We start from the raw sequence: 15,681 nt of genomic DNA, 5'->3' as shown, positions 1-15,681 counted from the left end.
ATCATGCTTGTGAGAAATCACATCTTGATCATGCAAATCATCATGCTTGTCATTGTCATTCAAATCATCGCGCAAATCATTGTCATTCAAATCATCATGCAAATCATGTGTGTCACGCTTTGGAGAAGAAGAGATAGTCTCCTTTTCCGGAATCTCTTGTATCTGTGACTGCACAATAGAAAAGAGTCGCCACAACTCTTTCATGTTTTGGTCGCTCTTTTCTTTGATGGCTTTGCTCTTGCGACCAAATTTTGCTTGACTTTCTTTGTTCTCGCGATCCAATTCGGCTTGTCTTTCTTTGGTCTTCCAAGTCGTACTTACGCTCTATGGCTGCCATGCTTTCTTCGTATTCACAATCTATGTCTGCCATTTCTTCTTCGTAGGCCTTTCTGTCTGCTTCTCTTTCTGCTTTTCGTGCTTCGCGGTCTAACTTGTTGTCCATAAACAACTGCGTCAACTCCTCCATAGGAGTTAGTGCAATCCTTGGCGTAGATGGGGAAGGGGGAGGGTCGGAAAAACCTCCTGGTGGGGAAAATTCTTCTTTGTCTCTCTCATGCTCATCACCTCCAAGCGAAGTAGCCATTCCGCTTCGAGTGATGACCATCCACTGAAGTCGTGGGTTCTTGCGGGTTCTTGCGGGTTCTTGGGTTCTTAAGTTCACTAGGAACTTGGGTTCTTGTGGGTTCTTGTGGTCTTGGGTTCTTAAGTTCACTAGGAACTTGGGTTCTTGGGTTCTTGAGGTTGTTGAGGTTCTTGAGGTTTTCTTTCGCTTGCAATCTGTGTTCGAGAAGGATCTTCTCTTCACCCGAGTTCTACTCTTTTCCGTGGGCACACCCCTTGGCGGCCTTGCGCTCACACCAAGGTTGCTTTTTCCCACCTCACGTCGATTGGCCGGCCGCTAAGTGCACGGTCCGCTCTCAATGAGTGAAAAGAGGCACAAGGGGAGGCTGGACAAGCCCTTCTTTCCTGGGATTCCTGTCACTCTTCAAAAACACGATTAGGAATCGACACGCCCAAGCGAACTTGGGTTCGTGCGACCTCAACAAGCAAAAAAAAATCTTGTGATTCTTGTGGTTCTTTCCTTGAGTGATACAGAACACTGCCAAAGCTCTAATACCAACGTTACATGAAGCAGAATGAATGTTTGAACTTTGCTCAAGATGAGTGCTCCGTAATATGCTCAAGGTTCCTTTTTGTTCTTATGGAAGGGAGAGCCTTCCGTCCTTAATGAGAGAGTGCAATGATCACGAACAAAGTGAATGGACACTATGCGTGCAAGTGTATGAGACTGAGAGATAGAGAGAGAAGAGAAATACGACACCAGAGACGTAAAACCCTCCTCCGAAGGCCCCACTCTCGTCGGCAAGAGTGGTCTACTATTGATTGCACAAACTGGTAGAAACTCAATGCATGTGACTGATGCAAGTCTAAGCTAGGTCGATGTCGACGACAAAGATGGCGAGACCGACCTACGGGCTGAAATCTGACGCTTATGAATTGCTGTCCAAAAACGTTGCTGGCTGAAATCTGCTACTGCTGAAAACGCTAAAAAAAACGTTGGTATCTGATGATCTTTGTCGCTAAAAATCTGCTACTATGAGGGCTGAAAACAACAGGTCTTTAGGGCTGAAAACTGCAGGTCTTCATCTGCTGAAAATCGCCAGAGTTGTCGCGGGGGTTGGTCTTGCTGAGAAGTTGCCTGTTGAGCAAGGTGCTCCTGCTGCTTCTTCTGCCAGAAAGTGCTAGCTCTGGTTTGCTTATATACAAACTTAGCAAAATTGCCCTACCTACTTTCCAACAAAAGTCACTTAAAAATAATAAGTGAATGTCACAAAACGGGAGCGCATAACATTATAAAATATACTCGGATAAATAAAATTTATCACTTAATATTGAAGCCAGAGGATATAGAGAGAAATAGATAGAGAGAGAGATAAAGTGAGAAGATCGACACAGTACCGGGGACCAGAAGATGGGCTGGTACCCCCCCCGTTAAGAGTATTCTTTTATTCAGGGAGAATTCGTATACAAGCACGAGAACCCAAGGAAACCCCTCCGTTCTATAATCTTAGACCCGAAGGTCGTGCTTTCCCATAAAGGGCTTGGGCACAAGGCCGTTCCTTCCCGTAAGGGACTTAGGCGTGAAGCCATACTTTCCCGTAAGTGACTTAGGCGTGAAGCCGTACTTCCCGTGAAGGGCCTTCCTGTAAGACGGGAGATTCCTGCAAAACAAACCACACAAACACGCGACAACAATTCGTATGGCGAATCCACAATAGATACCTATCGCTCTTGCACGGGAAAAAGCGACTTCCGTGCTTCGTAGTCTCGCGATCTCTTGCGGCAGAGTCTTCTCTTGCTGACATTGGTACCTCCCGTGAGTGAGGGCCTGTGGCGCTTTTATAGCTCCCTGGCCACAGCACGAATAACTGCTCGCGTAGAGATCGCGGCCTTTTTTTTTTTTTTTTTTTTTTTGTGCGCTGTTCTACCCGAAATAGGGAGAGAGAATTCGCTGGCCGGTTTTGTTGCTTTATCTTCTAAGTGGCTACCCACTTATTAAGTGGGCGGCCGGCATATTTTAAAATTGGTCTGAACCTGCCCAAAAACTCAATAAAACCTTATAAGTTAAAACCAATGCATTTCACAACACTTCCCAGGCGTCCCTGGATGCAACCACATGCACGAATGCAATGCAAACATAGATTCCTCGCGGGAAAGCGTCTGCCTTCCCGCGATTGTTCCTGCTTTTCGTAAAAAGCTTCATTGAACCCATCTTTATTCTTGTGCTTGCGTTCTTACGCGTATTTTCTTACTCAGTTCGGATTTCCTCCTTAGCCTACGGGATGCCCCCTTACTGATGCACCCGTCACCCATCATGTGACGCATCAGGGGCACTAGTAACCCGGCCCTTTCTACCGAACGTACGGAAACTCCTTCGCGATGTTTATCGTCACCCAGCAAAGCAAATGACACATCAGAGTTGTCCGTTCCTGATGGCAGTTCTTGTAGCTACAATCTTTTAACAGTTCTTAGTGCACATAATAAAATATCCTAAAAAAGAAATTAATCATTAAAAATAAGAAAATAGTCCAATTAGCAACAGTGAAAAATGTCAAAAATAGGAAAAATAGGTTTATGTACTGTAAAAATGCTACTGATGGGATATGACTAGAATCTGATGGTCATGCTGTGTGCAACCAGAGGATATGCATCTAATCTAAGTGTCTGGACATGCACGGTCTGCGAACAAACTCACAAAAGTGCCAAATCACTTCCTATTCTAGACTGACTGAATTGAACCTCGGTCATGTTGTAGCCTGTCCACGGACACATAGGGTTGGATGTATCACGTGACATATACCTTGAAGCTTTTATGTTATTAGCAGTGTCTATGCCAAAAGTCATTAATGAACAAGCAGGTTGAATCTGGTGCGGTGCGGACTACACAAGAGGGGGTACTCCTTTGTCACAAATTTCCTAGATTGAATAAAGTCACTAATTTCTCTTCGGAATTTTAGGGATACTAACAGGCTAACACTATTTTGCGGAATGACTTTATGAATAGATGTAAACTAAATTGGAAATTTCCTTAATTGAATTAAAAACATGTGCTCTTTCATGTGTTGTTAGAGACATGTAGAGAAAGATGAAATGTCTGCAGCATTTTGTCTGATGAATGATTTGAACTTAGTGCATCTAGACATTTATGAGAGATCAGCGATATCTCAATCTAATGGCTAAGTGAATGTGAATTGAATGAGATTCTAGTCTCAAAATATCTATCTGGATGAGATGACTGTTGGGTTAAAGGCCCTAAATAACCCCTTATGTACAATTTCTTTACTTTGTCCACGTTCACATTGAAAACCTGGACACATTTTTAAAAGGTCCCTTATAATAAAAGTGGAAAACCCACAACAAAACATTAGTGAGTTTTTCCAAAAACGTACAAGCTCTCTCTCCCTTCCTACTTCGATCCCTAACGCTTCCTCTCTGTTGCACTCCGCCTCCTGCTTCTTGCCCCAATCCTGCACTACATCGCGACGCGCACCTACCAGTACCTTCTGCTTCGCGCTTTCAACTGGTATCAGAGCCCTAGGGTTTCAAAACAGCTCTGTGCAGTCTACTGGACAACGAGTTAAAATTGCTCTCCCGCTGTTAATTCCGCTTCCATCACGAAGCCCCTTGCTTCCGAGGTCGAAAAGATCACCAAAACTGCCAAAACAGCCCAAAACACACTGTTTTTAGGTCAAAATAGGTGATTTACTGATTATTACAAGTCAAAACAGCAATACGCAAGTGTACCAAAGTTGTGGGATCACATGTATTAATGTTTGTCGCGACAAATTCAGTGAAAAGCCGAGTACAAGTGCTTGAAATTGCACATTTCAGCTGAAATTTCAGATTTGGACTGTTTCATGTAAAGAAATTGTGGCTCTTTGTATGCAAAGTCTTGAGGTTGCTACTATTTGCTGAAATTTTCAGCCTATTGCATCTCTCTTCCGCATATGACACTAAAAGTTTGATGGTCAAGGCTTCGATCTTTGGCAAGAACGCATGCAAGGTATCCTTTTCTTAAAGGATTGTGAAGATGCATTGAAAGAGAATAAGCCGCAAGGTTTGTCTGACGAAGAGTGGGTCAGGTTAAATAAGAAGGCTATGGCCTACATCAAAATGGCAATCAATGACGACATTTTGACGGACATCAAGCGTTTGGACTCTGCTTATGCAATATGGCAAGCTAAAGTCCAATTATGAGAACACTACACCTATGAACCAGGTGCATTTGATGCGAAAGTTAGTGAATATGCAGCTTGATGACTTGAAGTCAGATACTGAGCATTTGAGTGCTTTTACAAGTGCGTTGAGTCAGTTGCAGGACGGTGGACTTCAGCAATTCGATGATAAGCTGAAAGCTATTTTCTTGCTTATGACATTGCCAGATACTTGGGAAACCTTGGTTGTCTCCTTGAGCAACAGTCCCACCCTCACGTATGACGGTGTGAGAGGGTCTATTCTCAATGAAGAGATTAGACGCAAGTCTAGTGGGAAAGGTGGCAGTTCTGCCCAAATGCAAGAGGTAGAAATCAAAAGCGTGATGCGGAAAACAAGACTCAAAATAGAAGTAAGAGCAAGACAAAGGATAAGAATGTCACTCATTATCAATGTGGCAGAAAGGGTCACAAGAAACCCGTTTGCAGGTATTTCAAGAAAGAGCAGGAAAGGAAGAAGGAAAAGCAAGATAAGAAGAAGAAAGATGAGAAGAAAGGGGAAAAATCGGTAGGTAATTCCTCCAGGGATACTGAGAATGCGAATGTATCCTCTAGTGTGGTCATTGAGGAGTTGTCAGACGTTGAGGAAATTTTGGTTGCGGCTTCATGCCCCTCAGATTTGGTGATAGCTAATTCGAAGAAAGATGTCATTGATGCATTGCTTAGTGCTAATGATGACCTATCCGAGTCTTGGATAGTGGATTTTGGTGCTTCATTCCATGTGACTCCATCTTTGGAGTGTTTTGCTACATATGCTGCAGGCAAATATGGCAAAGTGTGGTCCCCAAAGAGTTGGTCTAACGGTAAGGCTTTGGCCTCTCAACCTATGGGTTGTGGGTTCAAATCCCCCGTTGGGTCACACTCTAGAGAGACACCTTGTGCTCACCTGGTGTTCACGTTGCTAGGGCTCTTGCCCTTGGACACTCGAGTGCATCCTCCTCTTGGGGTGGGTCACCCGAGGAGGAGGTTCCTAGCTGGTTGCTACGAGTTCTCTCCGCCGTTCCCAGCATGTGGTGCATCAATTAGGTGGCCATGGTGATGCCTACGCGTGGCTCTTGCCCGATGGTACGCGGCCCTTGCCCGACCATGTAACATGGCTAATATTTGGAAGGGATAGGCACCTCCCCCTGTGGGCCCTATGGTGTGTCAAAAAAAAAATTATGGCAAAGTGTACCTTGGAGATAATTTTGCTTGCAATATTGAGGGAATGGGTACTGTACGTTTGGCTCTTAACAATGGTCAAGAGCTTGTGTTGAATGATGTCAGGTTTGTACCAGGTATTAAAAAAAGTCTCCTATCTATTGGCCAGTTAGATGCACATGGTTATACTACCATCTTTGCTGGGGGTTCATGGAAGTTGCGTAAGGGCTCTATGCTTGTTGCAAAAGGGTCTAAAAGAGGTACTTTGTACCATCTTCGATGCAAAGCTTTGCCTGGCAAGTTTCTTGTTGTTGCTGAAGTTGCTTCACATACGGAATTGTGGCATAAGAGACTTGGCCATATGAGCCAAAAGGATATTGATGTGCTTTCCTCTTTGAAGAGGGTTGATGTAAAAGGTAAAAACTTGGATTTTTGTAATGATTGTCTTTATGGAAAGCAAAAGAAATCTTCTTATTACTCTGGTGTCTCTCCCAAAGCTAATCCTCTTGATCTTATTCACTCCGATGTATGCACTATGCATGTTAAGTCTTTTGGTGGTGCATTGTATTTTGTTACATTCATTGATGACTGTACTAGGAAAGGATGGGTGCATTCGTTGAAAAGTAAGAGTGAGACTTTTAATGCTTTTAAGAAGTTTCATCCTTTTGTCACTACTCAAAAGAGTGCTAAGATTAAATGTCTCAGATCTGATAATGGAGGAGAGTATGTACCTGCTAAATTTCAGCGTTTTTGTGATGAAAATGGGATTAAAAGGGAGTTGACAACCCCTTATAATCCGTCTTCTAATGGTGTGGTTGAGAGGTAGAATCGTACTTTATACGAAAGAGTGCGTTGCATATTGTCCACCGCTAATCTTTCCCAAGAGTTTTGAGGGGAGGCATTGAAAATTGCAGTTCATATTTGCAATCACTCTCCTAATAGTACACTGAAAAATGACATTCCAGAGGAGGTTTGGTTTGGCAAACCTCCCTCTTATGATCATTTGAGAGTATTTGGTTGTGAAGCTTTCACTCATGTACGCAATGACTTGAGAACAAAGCTTGATATGAAGTCCATTAAAGGAGTCTGCCTAGGTTATGGAGAAGAAGGTGAAATGGGCTATAGGGTGTGGTTACCACAGTTTAGAAAGGTAATACGCAGCCGAGATGTAGTGTTCAATGAGGAAAAATTGCTTAAGAATGCTACAAAATCTGATGCTAACAAGAAAACAGTCAGATTTCAACCTTCCGTGCGACCCATTGATGTTGAAAAAGAGACTCATGATGCATTACCGCAAGCTGAAATTGATAATCAGCCGGTTAACCTTGAGCCAGAAGAGGTAGGACATGATATTGATGCTCCTAATGAGGATGGACAGCCACCAAGATTGGCTGAAAATGATTTTCAGCAGCATGATAAAGCTGAAAATGAGTTGCCTTATAATGTAGAACTATTGCCTGAGAATATAGATCATTGGGTAAGCAGGTCAACTCGTTTGAGAAGGCAACCGTAGAGATTTAACCCCTCTTTGGATCATGTAATGTTGACAGATGAGGGTGAACCACTTACATATAAATAGATAATGGCCCCAAAGACTGGCGCCCCTTTCGGTATTTCTTTTTGTATTAATCTGAGTTCAGAGTACAAGAACTCATCTGATGCGAGAGAAGAAGACCGAAAAGGCAAAAAGCAATGCTTCGGAAAGGGCAAGAAAAATGCAAAGAAGTCTAAATCTCGCCCAGTGATTGACAATTCTACTGAGGACTCGTCTACAAACACTTCGGACTCTGATGACAACAACTTTTTATGCAAAGAAGAAGAATTTTTACAAAGCCAACCAGTATGACTTTCTCGAAGATAAAAGCAAGAAAGTCCAACAGTTTAAGGAAGGTGGACAGTCAATTAAATTTGACACTTTTTCTGGTTATAGAGATGCTTCGAAGGCTTTGTCTTTTGTACAACAGTTTGACATCGCTTTCGCGGGAGGGCGTTACTCAGAGCACTCTGAAATTCGGAGAGCTGCCTCTTATTTTAAAGGGAATGCTCGAACTTGGTGGTCCACGCTTCTATTAAACAAGACTCCGCCAGTTAAATGCCTGAAACTCAAGAGGCTTTTTATTTCTTTGTGGCTGACTCGAGAGTATGAACGTGATATACGAACTGCTTGGAACCATCTTCGGATGACCAAGAAGGATACAGTGGACGCTTATTGCGAGAGATTCTAGAGCTCTTTTCTACCCGCCTCTTCATTTAAGAAGATCTCGCTCAAGGAACAGACTGAGCGGTTTACCTAGGGTCTACCTACAAAGATCCGAGATCACTGCTTGGAACAAAAGTCAGCTTCCGTTCAGGAGGTGATGAGTCATACGAAACGGGGTTTTGCCATTCACTCTGGCAGTTTGACCTACCCCACTGATGAGATCATGACACAAAGAGCCGAACAGACTTCGACAAATGAAAGTAGAAAGAGAAAGAGCAACCCAGAAAAGAAGGATGCACGACCCAAGCTTACTCCTCAAGAGCGGGCTCGCTACATCAGGGAAGAAAAGTGCTTTGGATGCGGGCATATCTCCACGAAGTGCCCTAAAAAGGCACAGAAAGAACAGAACGACAAGGATGACGAGAGGCCTGAGAGTTCGAGAGCAGCTGAGGAACGTGGAAGAAAAGGCAAGATGAAAACGGGACTGGTTCTTCCGTACCGATCCCAGCACGTCGGACGAGAGTACAAAACTTTGCCGGAGCTTGGGGCAAAGTGAAAGATCAAGAAGCCCTGATCTTCTTTGATGGAGGAGCCAAGGCCAACTTCATTTCAGTGGAATTGGCGGCGCAGCTCAAGATCACTCCCAATTGCATGGGACCACTTGCGAAGGCAATTCTAGCAGCACCCGACAGGAACGTAGCCATTACACCTGCATTGGCAAACTATTTAGGGCATGAGGACTTTTACATAATGCCTTTGGAAGGTTGTGATGTTCTCTTGGGAATTTCCTGGTACCACAAGAACAACGCCGTGGTCGACTATCGGGCGAGGAAAGCGACACTGACCACAGAGAAGGGTACAATCATTGTACTTGATATTAAACTAAAGGGCAAGTCTATCCCTATTGTATCGGCTTCGGCCATTTCAAAGTTAATGAAATCTAATCTGTTTGTTTACTCGATCTTTTTGAAAGAGTTGAGTGATGAGGATAGGACAAATATGTCTGAACTTGATAAAGAACGCCAAGATTTTCTCCACGCTCATGCCGATTGCTTCTCAGAGGGCCTGCCAGACGAGTTACCACCTGCTCGTCTTGAAGATCATACTATTGATCTGATATCTATCTAAACTGTTTGTTTACTCGATCTTTTTGAAAGAGTTGAGTGATGAGGATAGGACAAATATGTCTGAACTTGATAAAGAACACCAAGATTTTCTCCACGCTCATGCCGATTGCTTCTCAAAGGGCCTGCCAGGCGAGTTACCACATGCTCGTCCTGAAGATCATATTATTGATCTCATATCTGGAAGCACACCACCGAACCGGCCACCTTACCGTGTGAGCCGAGCACAGAACGAAGAGATTATGAACCAAGTGAAAGACCTCTTGGAAAAGGGTCTTGTCCAGCCTAGTACTTCACCGTATTGCTCTCCAGTGTTGTTGGTTTTGAAGAAAGACGGATCTTAGAGAATGTGCATCGATTATAGAGCTCTCAACAAAATCAACGTCAAGAACAGATTTCCGATTCCTAGGATCGATGATATACTCGACAGATTACAGGGATCCTCGTGTTTTAGCAAGATTGATTTGAAGAGTAGATATCATCAGATCCGAATCGCACTGGGAGACGTCTACAAGACAGCCTTTCGGACGACTTTTGGGTTATTTGAGTTTTTGGTGATGCCTTTTGGCCTAACCAATGCTCCTACGACATTTAACCGGGATGATGGATAGGACTTTTCGAGAGTACAAGCTATTTGTTGGCACTTTCTTTGACGATATCATTGTTTTCTCCAAAAATGAGGCAAAACATAAAGATCATCTGCTTCAGGTCTTTCAGGCATTACGAGATCACGAGTTAGTGATTAATGCGAAGAAAAGTAAGTTTTTCCTACCAGAGATACACTTTTTGGGACACATTGTGTCAACAGCAGGAGTGCAAATGGATTCTGAGACTATCCGTGATTGGCCCGATTTGAAGAATGTCCATGACGTTAGAAGCTTCTTGGAATTGTGTTCGTTTTAGAGGCGGTTCATTCGAAAGTTTGCAAAGGTTGCTTTCCCTTTGCATATTTTGACACAGAAAGGAGTCCCTTTCTCGTGAGGACCCACAGAAGTAACTGCCTTTCGGACTTTGAAAGAGAAATTGACTACGGAACCAGTTTTGACTTTGCCAGACTTGCAGAAGTCATTTGAACTATAATGCGATGCTTGTGGTCGTAGTTTGGGTGCGGTCTTAATGCAAGAAGGCCATGTCATTGCTTACGAGAGCCAACTCTTCTCAAGGCCGGAATTGACAGCACAGATTTATGAGAGAGCTTTTGGCGGTTATCCATGCTCTTACTCAGTGGCGGCACTACCTACTCGGAGCGGATTTTATTGTCTTTACAGCCCATCAGAGTTTACGCTACTTCTTGTCACAGAAGCAGCTATCGGAAAAGCAGATGCGAACATCTTATCACAGTTTCACTTCCAGATTGTCCATGTGTAGGGACAGAAGAATTTGGTGGTAGATGCTTTGTCTCGAAAGCCATTGGTTCTGGCTATTTCCGCGATACATCATAGGAGCTTTGAGGATATGGTCAATCAGTATGCCACGAATATAGATTTTGCAGACGTTTTCACACGGATACGAGATGGAGAAATAGTAGCAGGATATTCCATTCGCGATGGCTACTTGATGAGAAAAACCATGTTGTGCGTTACACAGCCATTGAGGGAAATGGTTATGACCGAATGCCACTGTCCACCGTTTACAGGTCACCGCGGCATTGCTACCACCATGAAAGAGGTAGAGAGATACTTCTTTTGGCCGAGACTCAAGAAGGATGTGGATGAGTTTGTGCGCAGGTGCTTGGTATGCCAGAAGGTCAAGTTTGAAGGTCAAGTTTGACAGGCATAAAGCACAGGGATTGTTACAGCCTTAGTTATGGCATGCGAGGAACCGTCGGGTGTTTGAAGGAGAAATGGTTGTAGCAAGCCTCTCGGAGATTATACAAGAGAGCAGAGTAACGATGTGCATGATTGGATGCAAAGAAGCCTTGAGTGATTGGTCTAGGACTATCAAAGCCATGTTGGCACCCATAAGGTAAAGCCTAGAAGGTTAGCTCAAATATGTTGTAAAGGCGTCCAGTTTGTTATCTTCCGAACCTCAAGGCTCGGTTTGAGCTTGAGGCCATTCTGTATTTCTTTCGATGGTTATAATACAATTCACTCACGATTGTGAGTTTTGCAAAAAAAAAAGACATACACACACACACATTCACATGTAACAAGTACCCTGAAGTCTTAAGTCCTCAAACAAGCCACAAATGAAATGATGCCCTTAGTTCTAAGTCCTATAAAAATTAATGTGCAAGACGCATGAAGAGGTTGGTAAAAGGGCCAGAGCTTGTACCTGTCCATAATACAAGAAAGGCCCAAAAGCAGCCAGAACAACTGATATAACTGAGACCCCGAGCTTCAAAAACTTCATTAGATCGTGACAATAATGCCGGAGAAGGTAAACAAAGTATACGGGCGCAGCAATGGCAAAGAGATGCTTGAAACACAGCAGAATTGCAAAGACGATCCCACCCACTAGGTCATCTCCATCTTTCAAATAGGAAAGTGAAAGCAGAAGTATTCCAAGCAGGAATCCATTGTACTGAAAGTGTATGTGGTCGACGATGAAAAGACCAGGAGAGAAAAAAATAGCCAGGTAGGCAAGCCTCTGCAGGTGCAATGGATGGCTCCGGCAGAACCGCCATGCACCCAAAAAGAGTAGTAGATCGGAGCAGATAACAGAGCCTCGTTGAAACAAAACCACAGAGGGCGCTTCATAGTTAAGACCGAGAGTGAGGTTGACAATGAGGGGATCTGTGAGGCAGGCGAAGAAGGAGAGGGCGTATTCGAACCAGGCGAAAAAGGGGGGGTAGTCGAGCGTCCACGGACTGGTCTCGTCCAGGTACCATTGATTGAGAGGGAGGGAGGCTGTGATCGCGAGCCAGTGACGATGAACTTCAAAATCTGTGCTGCGGTAAGCGGGAATAAGAAGTAGCTTGATGCAGGTAGCTACCCCCGCCATCCATACTACCTCTCTCAGCCCTGCAGCTGCATTCTTCTCCATTGCGAAATCGTGCTGCTTCCTCCGCTTCATAGTAGAAACGCAGACTTCATTGGCGACAAACGCCATGGCCGTCTGGTGCAGTGTGTCGTGATCGACCCCTTCGCGGCGCCATGTATTTAACCCCTCGGTGAAAAATAATAAAAATCTTGCTTTTTAATTTTGATCATAATTAAACTGCTCAATCGGCCTATGTGCTATAGTCATCAAAGTGATCCTTTGACATACAGTAGTACTTACTACTAATCAACCGTGGATGCTTAAGATTTCATATGTAGGACGGTGTTGCAGGGTGAGGAAGGGATTGGCTCCCTTGTACCCAAGATTCGCAAGGTGGTTGTGGTTCGGGCTTTGGTTTGGCTCTGTTTCAGATTTGTTGATCCGAGTGGTCAAAAGAGTGTGGTTCCCTTGGTGGGCTTGGGTTCGACTTCCTGTGGACATGAGCATGTGGTGTGGCAAACCGACGCCATGGTGGCATCCTAGTGGCCGTTTTTTCTTTGTTCGGGTACGGCATTTACATGCTCTTTGTAGGTTTATGACATGCTTTTCTCTCTATAAAGTTTAGGGCTCCTTGTAAAAGCCCAAACTTGGTTTATGCGTCTGTGAACTGTGTGTGGCTCATGGCAAAGTGTATGCATGAGCAATAGTTGTACATTTTTTGTCTTGATCTAGCTCGCTATTGTGAGCATTGAAAAAAAAAAATCCATATGTAGGGCACCCACATATTACACCCCTTGTTGTGATTTGTTTCCATAAATTTGTTCAATATTGAAGCCCTATAAAGGGTTGTAATTCTCTTTCAGTAGAATCTTAGAGGATGTTGCCTTACGAGAAAAGGGGAGTGTTGATGTAGAGGTTTTTTGAGCCATGTAAAAAGGACATGCTTTTCTCAAACCATAGCGTGTGGGTAAGGGGAAAAGGCCTCTCTCTCTCTCTCTCTCTCTCTCTCTCTCTCTCTCTCTCTCTCTATATATATATATATATATATATATATATATATATATATATATATATATATATATATATGTATGTATGTATGTATGTATGTCTGTATGTCTGTCTATCTATCTATCTAGCCCCCTTTTTCAGTAGTAACTTTCTCATATGAACTCCGATCTAGGAAAACTTTGCAATGAGCATTCCATCATTATTGCACATATGGAAAAGTGACTTTCCATATTGATCCAATTCTTTTTTATCACTACAGATTTGGCAATACATGTTTACGTCCTCTAGTTTCCTTGGAAGATGTGGAATATCAAATTGTTTTGTGTCATGTTGCAAAGTTCTTCTGCGGTCATTCATACCACCCAAGAGAATAACCTCACTATTGTCCTTGAAGTGAATAATGTCTTCATCTAGATCGACAAAAGGTTGATTTCTATCCAAGGAAGCATAAAAGTTGGACTCATGGTGAGAAATGTAACTGTAATGGAAATGGACTATGAACATTGAGAATAGTGGAATTAAGAAAAATGTAGTGAGCATTTTTATGAGAATACTTTGAGAAAATAGAGGGTGACCTTGATTAGAGGTAGCAACATAACCATTATACTTAATTAACTTAGCATGAGCAATACTTTGCAAGAGAGAGAATTAGAGAACTTGACAACACTTGAGGACCGAATTTATGTGGAGCCGGTCCCCCCCTCCAAAAGGCTTTTGTATTATAGCTTCTCCCATAAAGAGAGACTTCGTACAATACAAGCTTTGTGTTCCTTGAGACCTTGATGGTGCGATGAAGATAGAGAGCTTCATGCACCACAATTATGCATGTAACTTAGCTAAATGAAAGCTTTAACTTGTCCCCGGCCTCAGTCCCAACACCTCAAACACCTTCAAAGGTGGAGCGAGCTAGCAAGGAACGAGGGTAGGGAAGAGGAAGAAGAAGTATTCTTACGAGAAAAAAATAGTGTCCTCTCATACCATTACTCATAGAGCTTAGCATAGCATAGTAGCATAGTAATGGAGATGAGGAAGATGGGTAGAATAGCATCGAAGCATGGATCTTGGTTGGATTTGCATTCCATAGCCAAGAGTGTTGGTGTAGGCTCTCAACTTCTCAAGCTTGGAGAAGGAGATGGAGTTCTTGCACTTTCACAAAGTGAGAATGAGAGCATGTGAGTGTGTGTGAGAGAGAGTATACCCCCAAGCACACCCCCAACTTGCTTTGGTCGATCCCTCCTTGTAGCTTATCCCTGAATTTGATTGGAGCCCTGCAAGCCTAGCCAATCACATGCATAGTGTATATCAAGCAATCATGGTAGCATTTGGGCAAGTGTCTCCTTTCCCCTTTGAGAGAGAGGGCTTGAAAAATGCTTTAAAAAATTAATTAAATACACTAAATTCTCGTTGAACCCCTTTAGAGGTCAACCAATAGGCTTTAGGCACTACATGAGGGCAACATGTGTAGGTGCTTGACATGTGTCCTTATTACCTTTGAGTATTGGGCTTGCATTGAGTGTGTGTGTGTGTGTGTGTGTGTGTGTGTGTGTGTGTGTTCTCTCTTGTGCCCCTAGCTTTAGGGCTCGCCCCCTCCTTTGTAGAGATCATGTTGACTTTGGAACACCACAAGCCCCTCAAGCACCTTAGTCATGAAGCACCTCAATCACCTTAGTCATCAAGCACGACAAGCACCTTAATCATCAAGCACGACAAGCACCTCAAGCTTGGGCCGGGTTCCCACCTCTAGCTCTTGCTTAAGGTCCTAGGTCTAAGGACTTTTAATACTAACCTTTGGAGGTCTTTAATGAGGCTAACCCTAAGGTCTTTCAAGCTCCATTGGCTAGCATTGCTCTTTGACATACAATCTCTCATTTGGACCCATTTGTGAGTGCGCGGATGCGGTGTGTGTGCACAGAGAGTGCAAAGGGGAAAGAGGGAGAGAGAGAGAGAACGACACAGGATGTGGGGTGGAGCTCCCAAATCTCACTGTGTGAGCACTATGTGAGAATGTGAGTGAGAGCTCCTTATTCTTTGTATGTATAAAGAATAAGGAGATAAATGTGGGTGGCCGGACACTGGTCGATGGACACGGGTAAAGCACGGTGAGGCACACTGCCTTTACCTAACATTCTCCCACTAAAGGCTGTGTGTCGATAAGTGGCGAGAAGACTAGCCTACAACTAGTATATACAAGAGGTGAGAGAATACGACTCTCAACCTATGCCCACTGGCTCACTCTGTAACCGCTCTAGTGTAGATGCAACATGCATATCACTACAGCTAGAGCTACGATGACACTCCTGATGCAAGTATCGAGTGACGACCTGCATGGCTCCACAATGCACAATGCCAGTGTCAGTCATCGCACGACTAACTGCTCCCACTGCAAATGCACCTACTGCAATGCTCAAGGCCAACGTTAGTCACTGCACGACTAACTGCTCCCACTGTAAATGCACCTACTACAGATGCAATGTCGGGTCTTGAGATGAGTATCTCATACATGAGACTCGCGAAT

At 43.7% G+C, this 15,681-nt stretch overlaps 1 protein-coding gene across 2 annotated transcripts in view; it reads right to left on the bottom strand.

Annotated features, from left to right (window-relative positions):
• LOC147436075 (ALG6, ALG8 glycosyltransferase family) overlaps nt 1-12,343 on the bottom strand; it is a 34,544-nt gene extending 22,201 nt beyond the window's left edge. The window contains exon 1 of one of the 2 annotated variants that reach the window (XM_086488970.1): nt 11,511-12,343. In XM_086488970.1, coding sequence (XP_086345096.1) covers nt 11,511-12,287 — 777 coding nt within the window. In that variant the 5' untranslated portion in view covers nt 12,288-12,343. The remainder of the gene's footprint in view (nt 1-11,510) is intronic. The other variant, XM_086488971.1, reaches the window with a different exon arrangement.
• Between the last annotated feature and the right edge of the window lie 3,338 nt (nt 12,344-15,681).

This window comes from Adiantum capillus-veneris, chromosome 18 (assembly GCF_014529385.1).
Source record: "Adiantum capillus-veneris isolate H3 chromosome 18, ASM1452938v2, whole genome shotgun sequence".
NCBI lineage: Eukaryota > Viridiplantae > Streptophyta > Polypodiopsida > Polypodiales > Pteridaceae > Adiantum > Adiantum capillus-veneris.
This window is presented reverse-complemented; position numbering and strand designations above follow the sequence as displayed.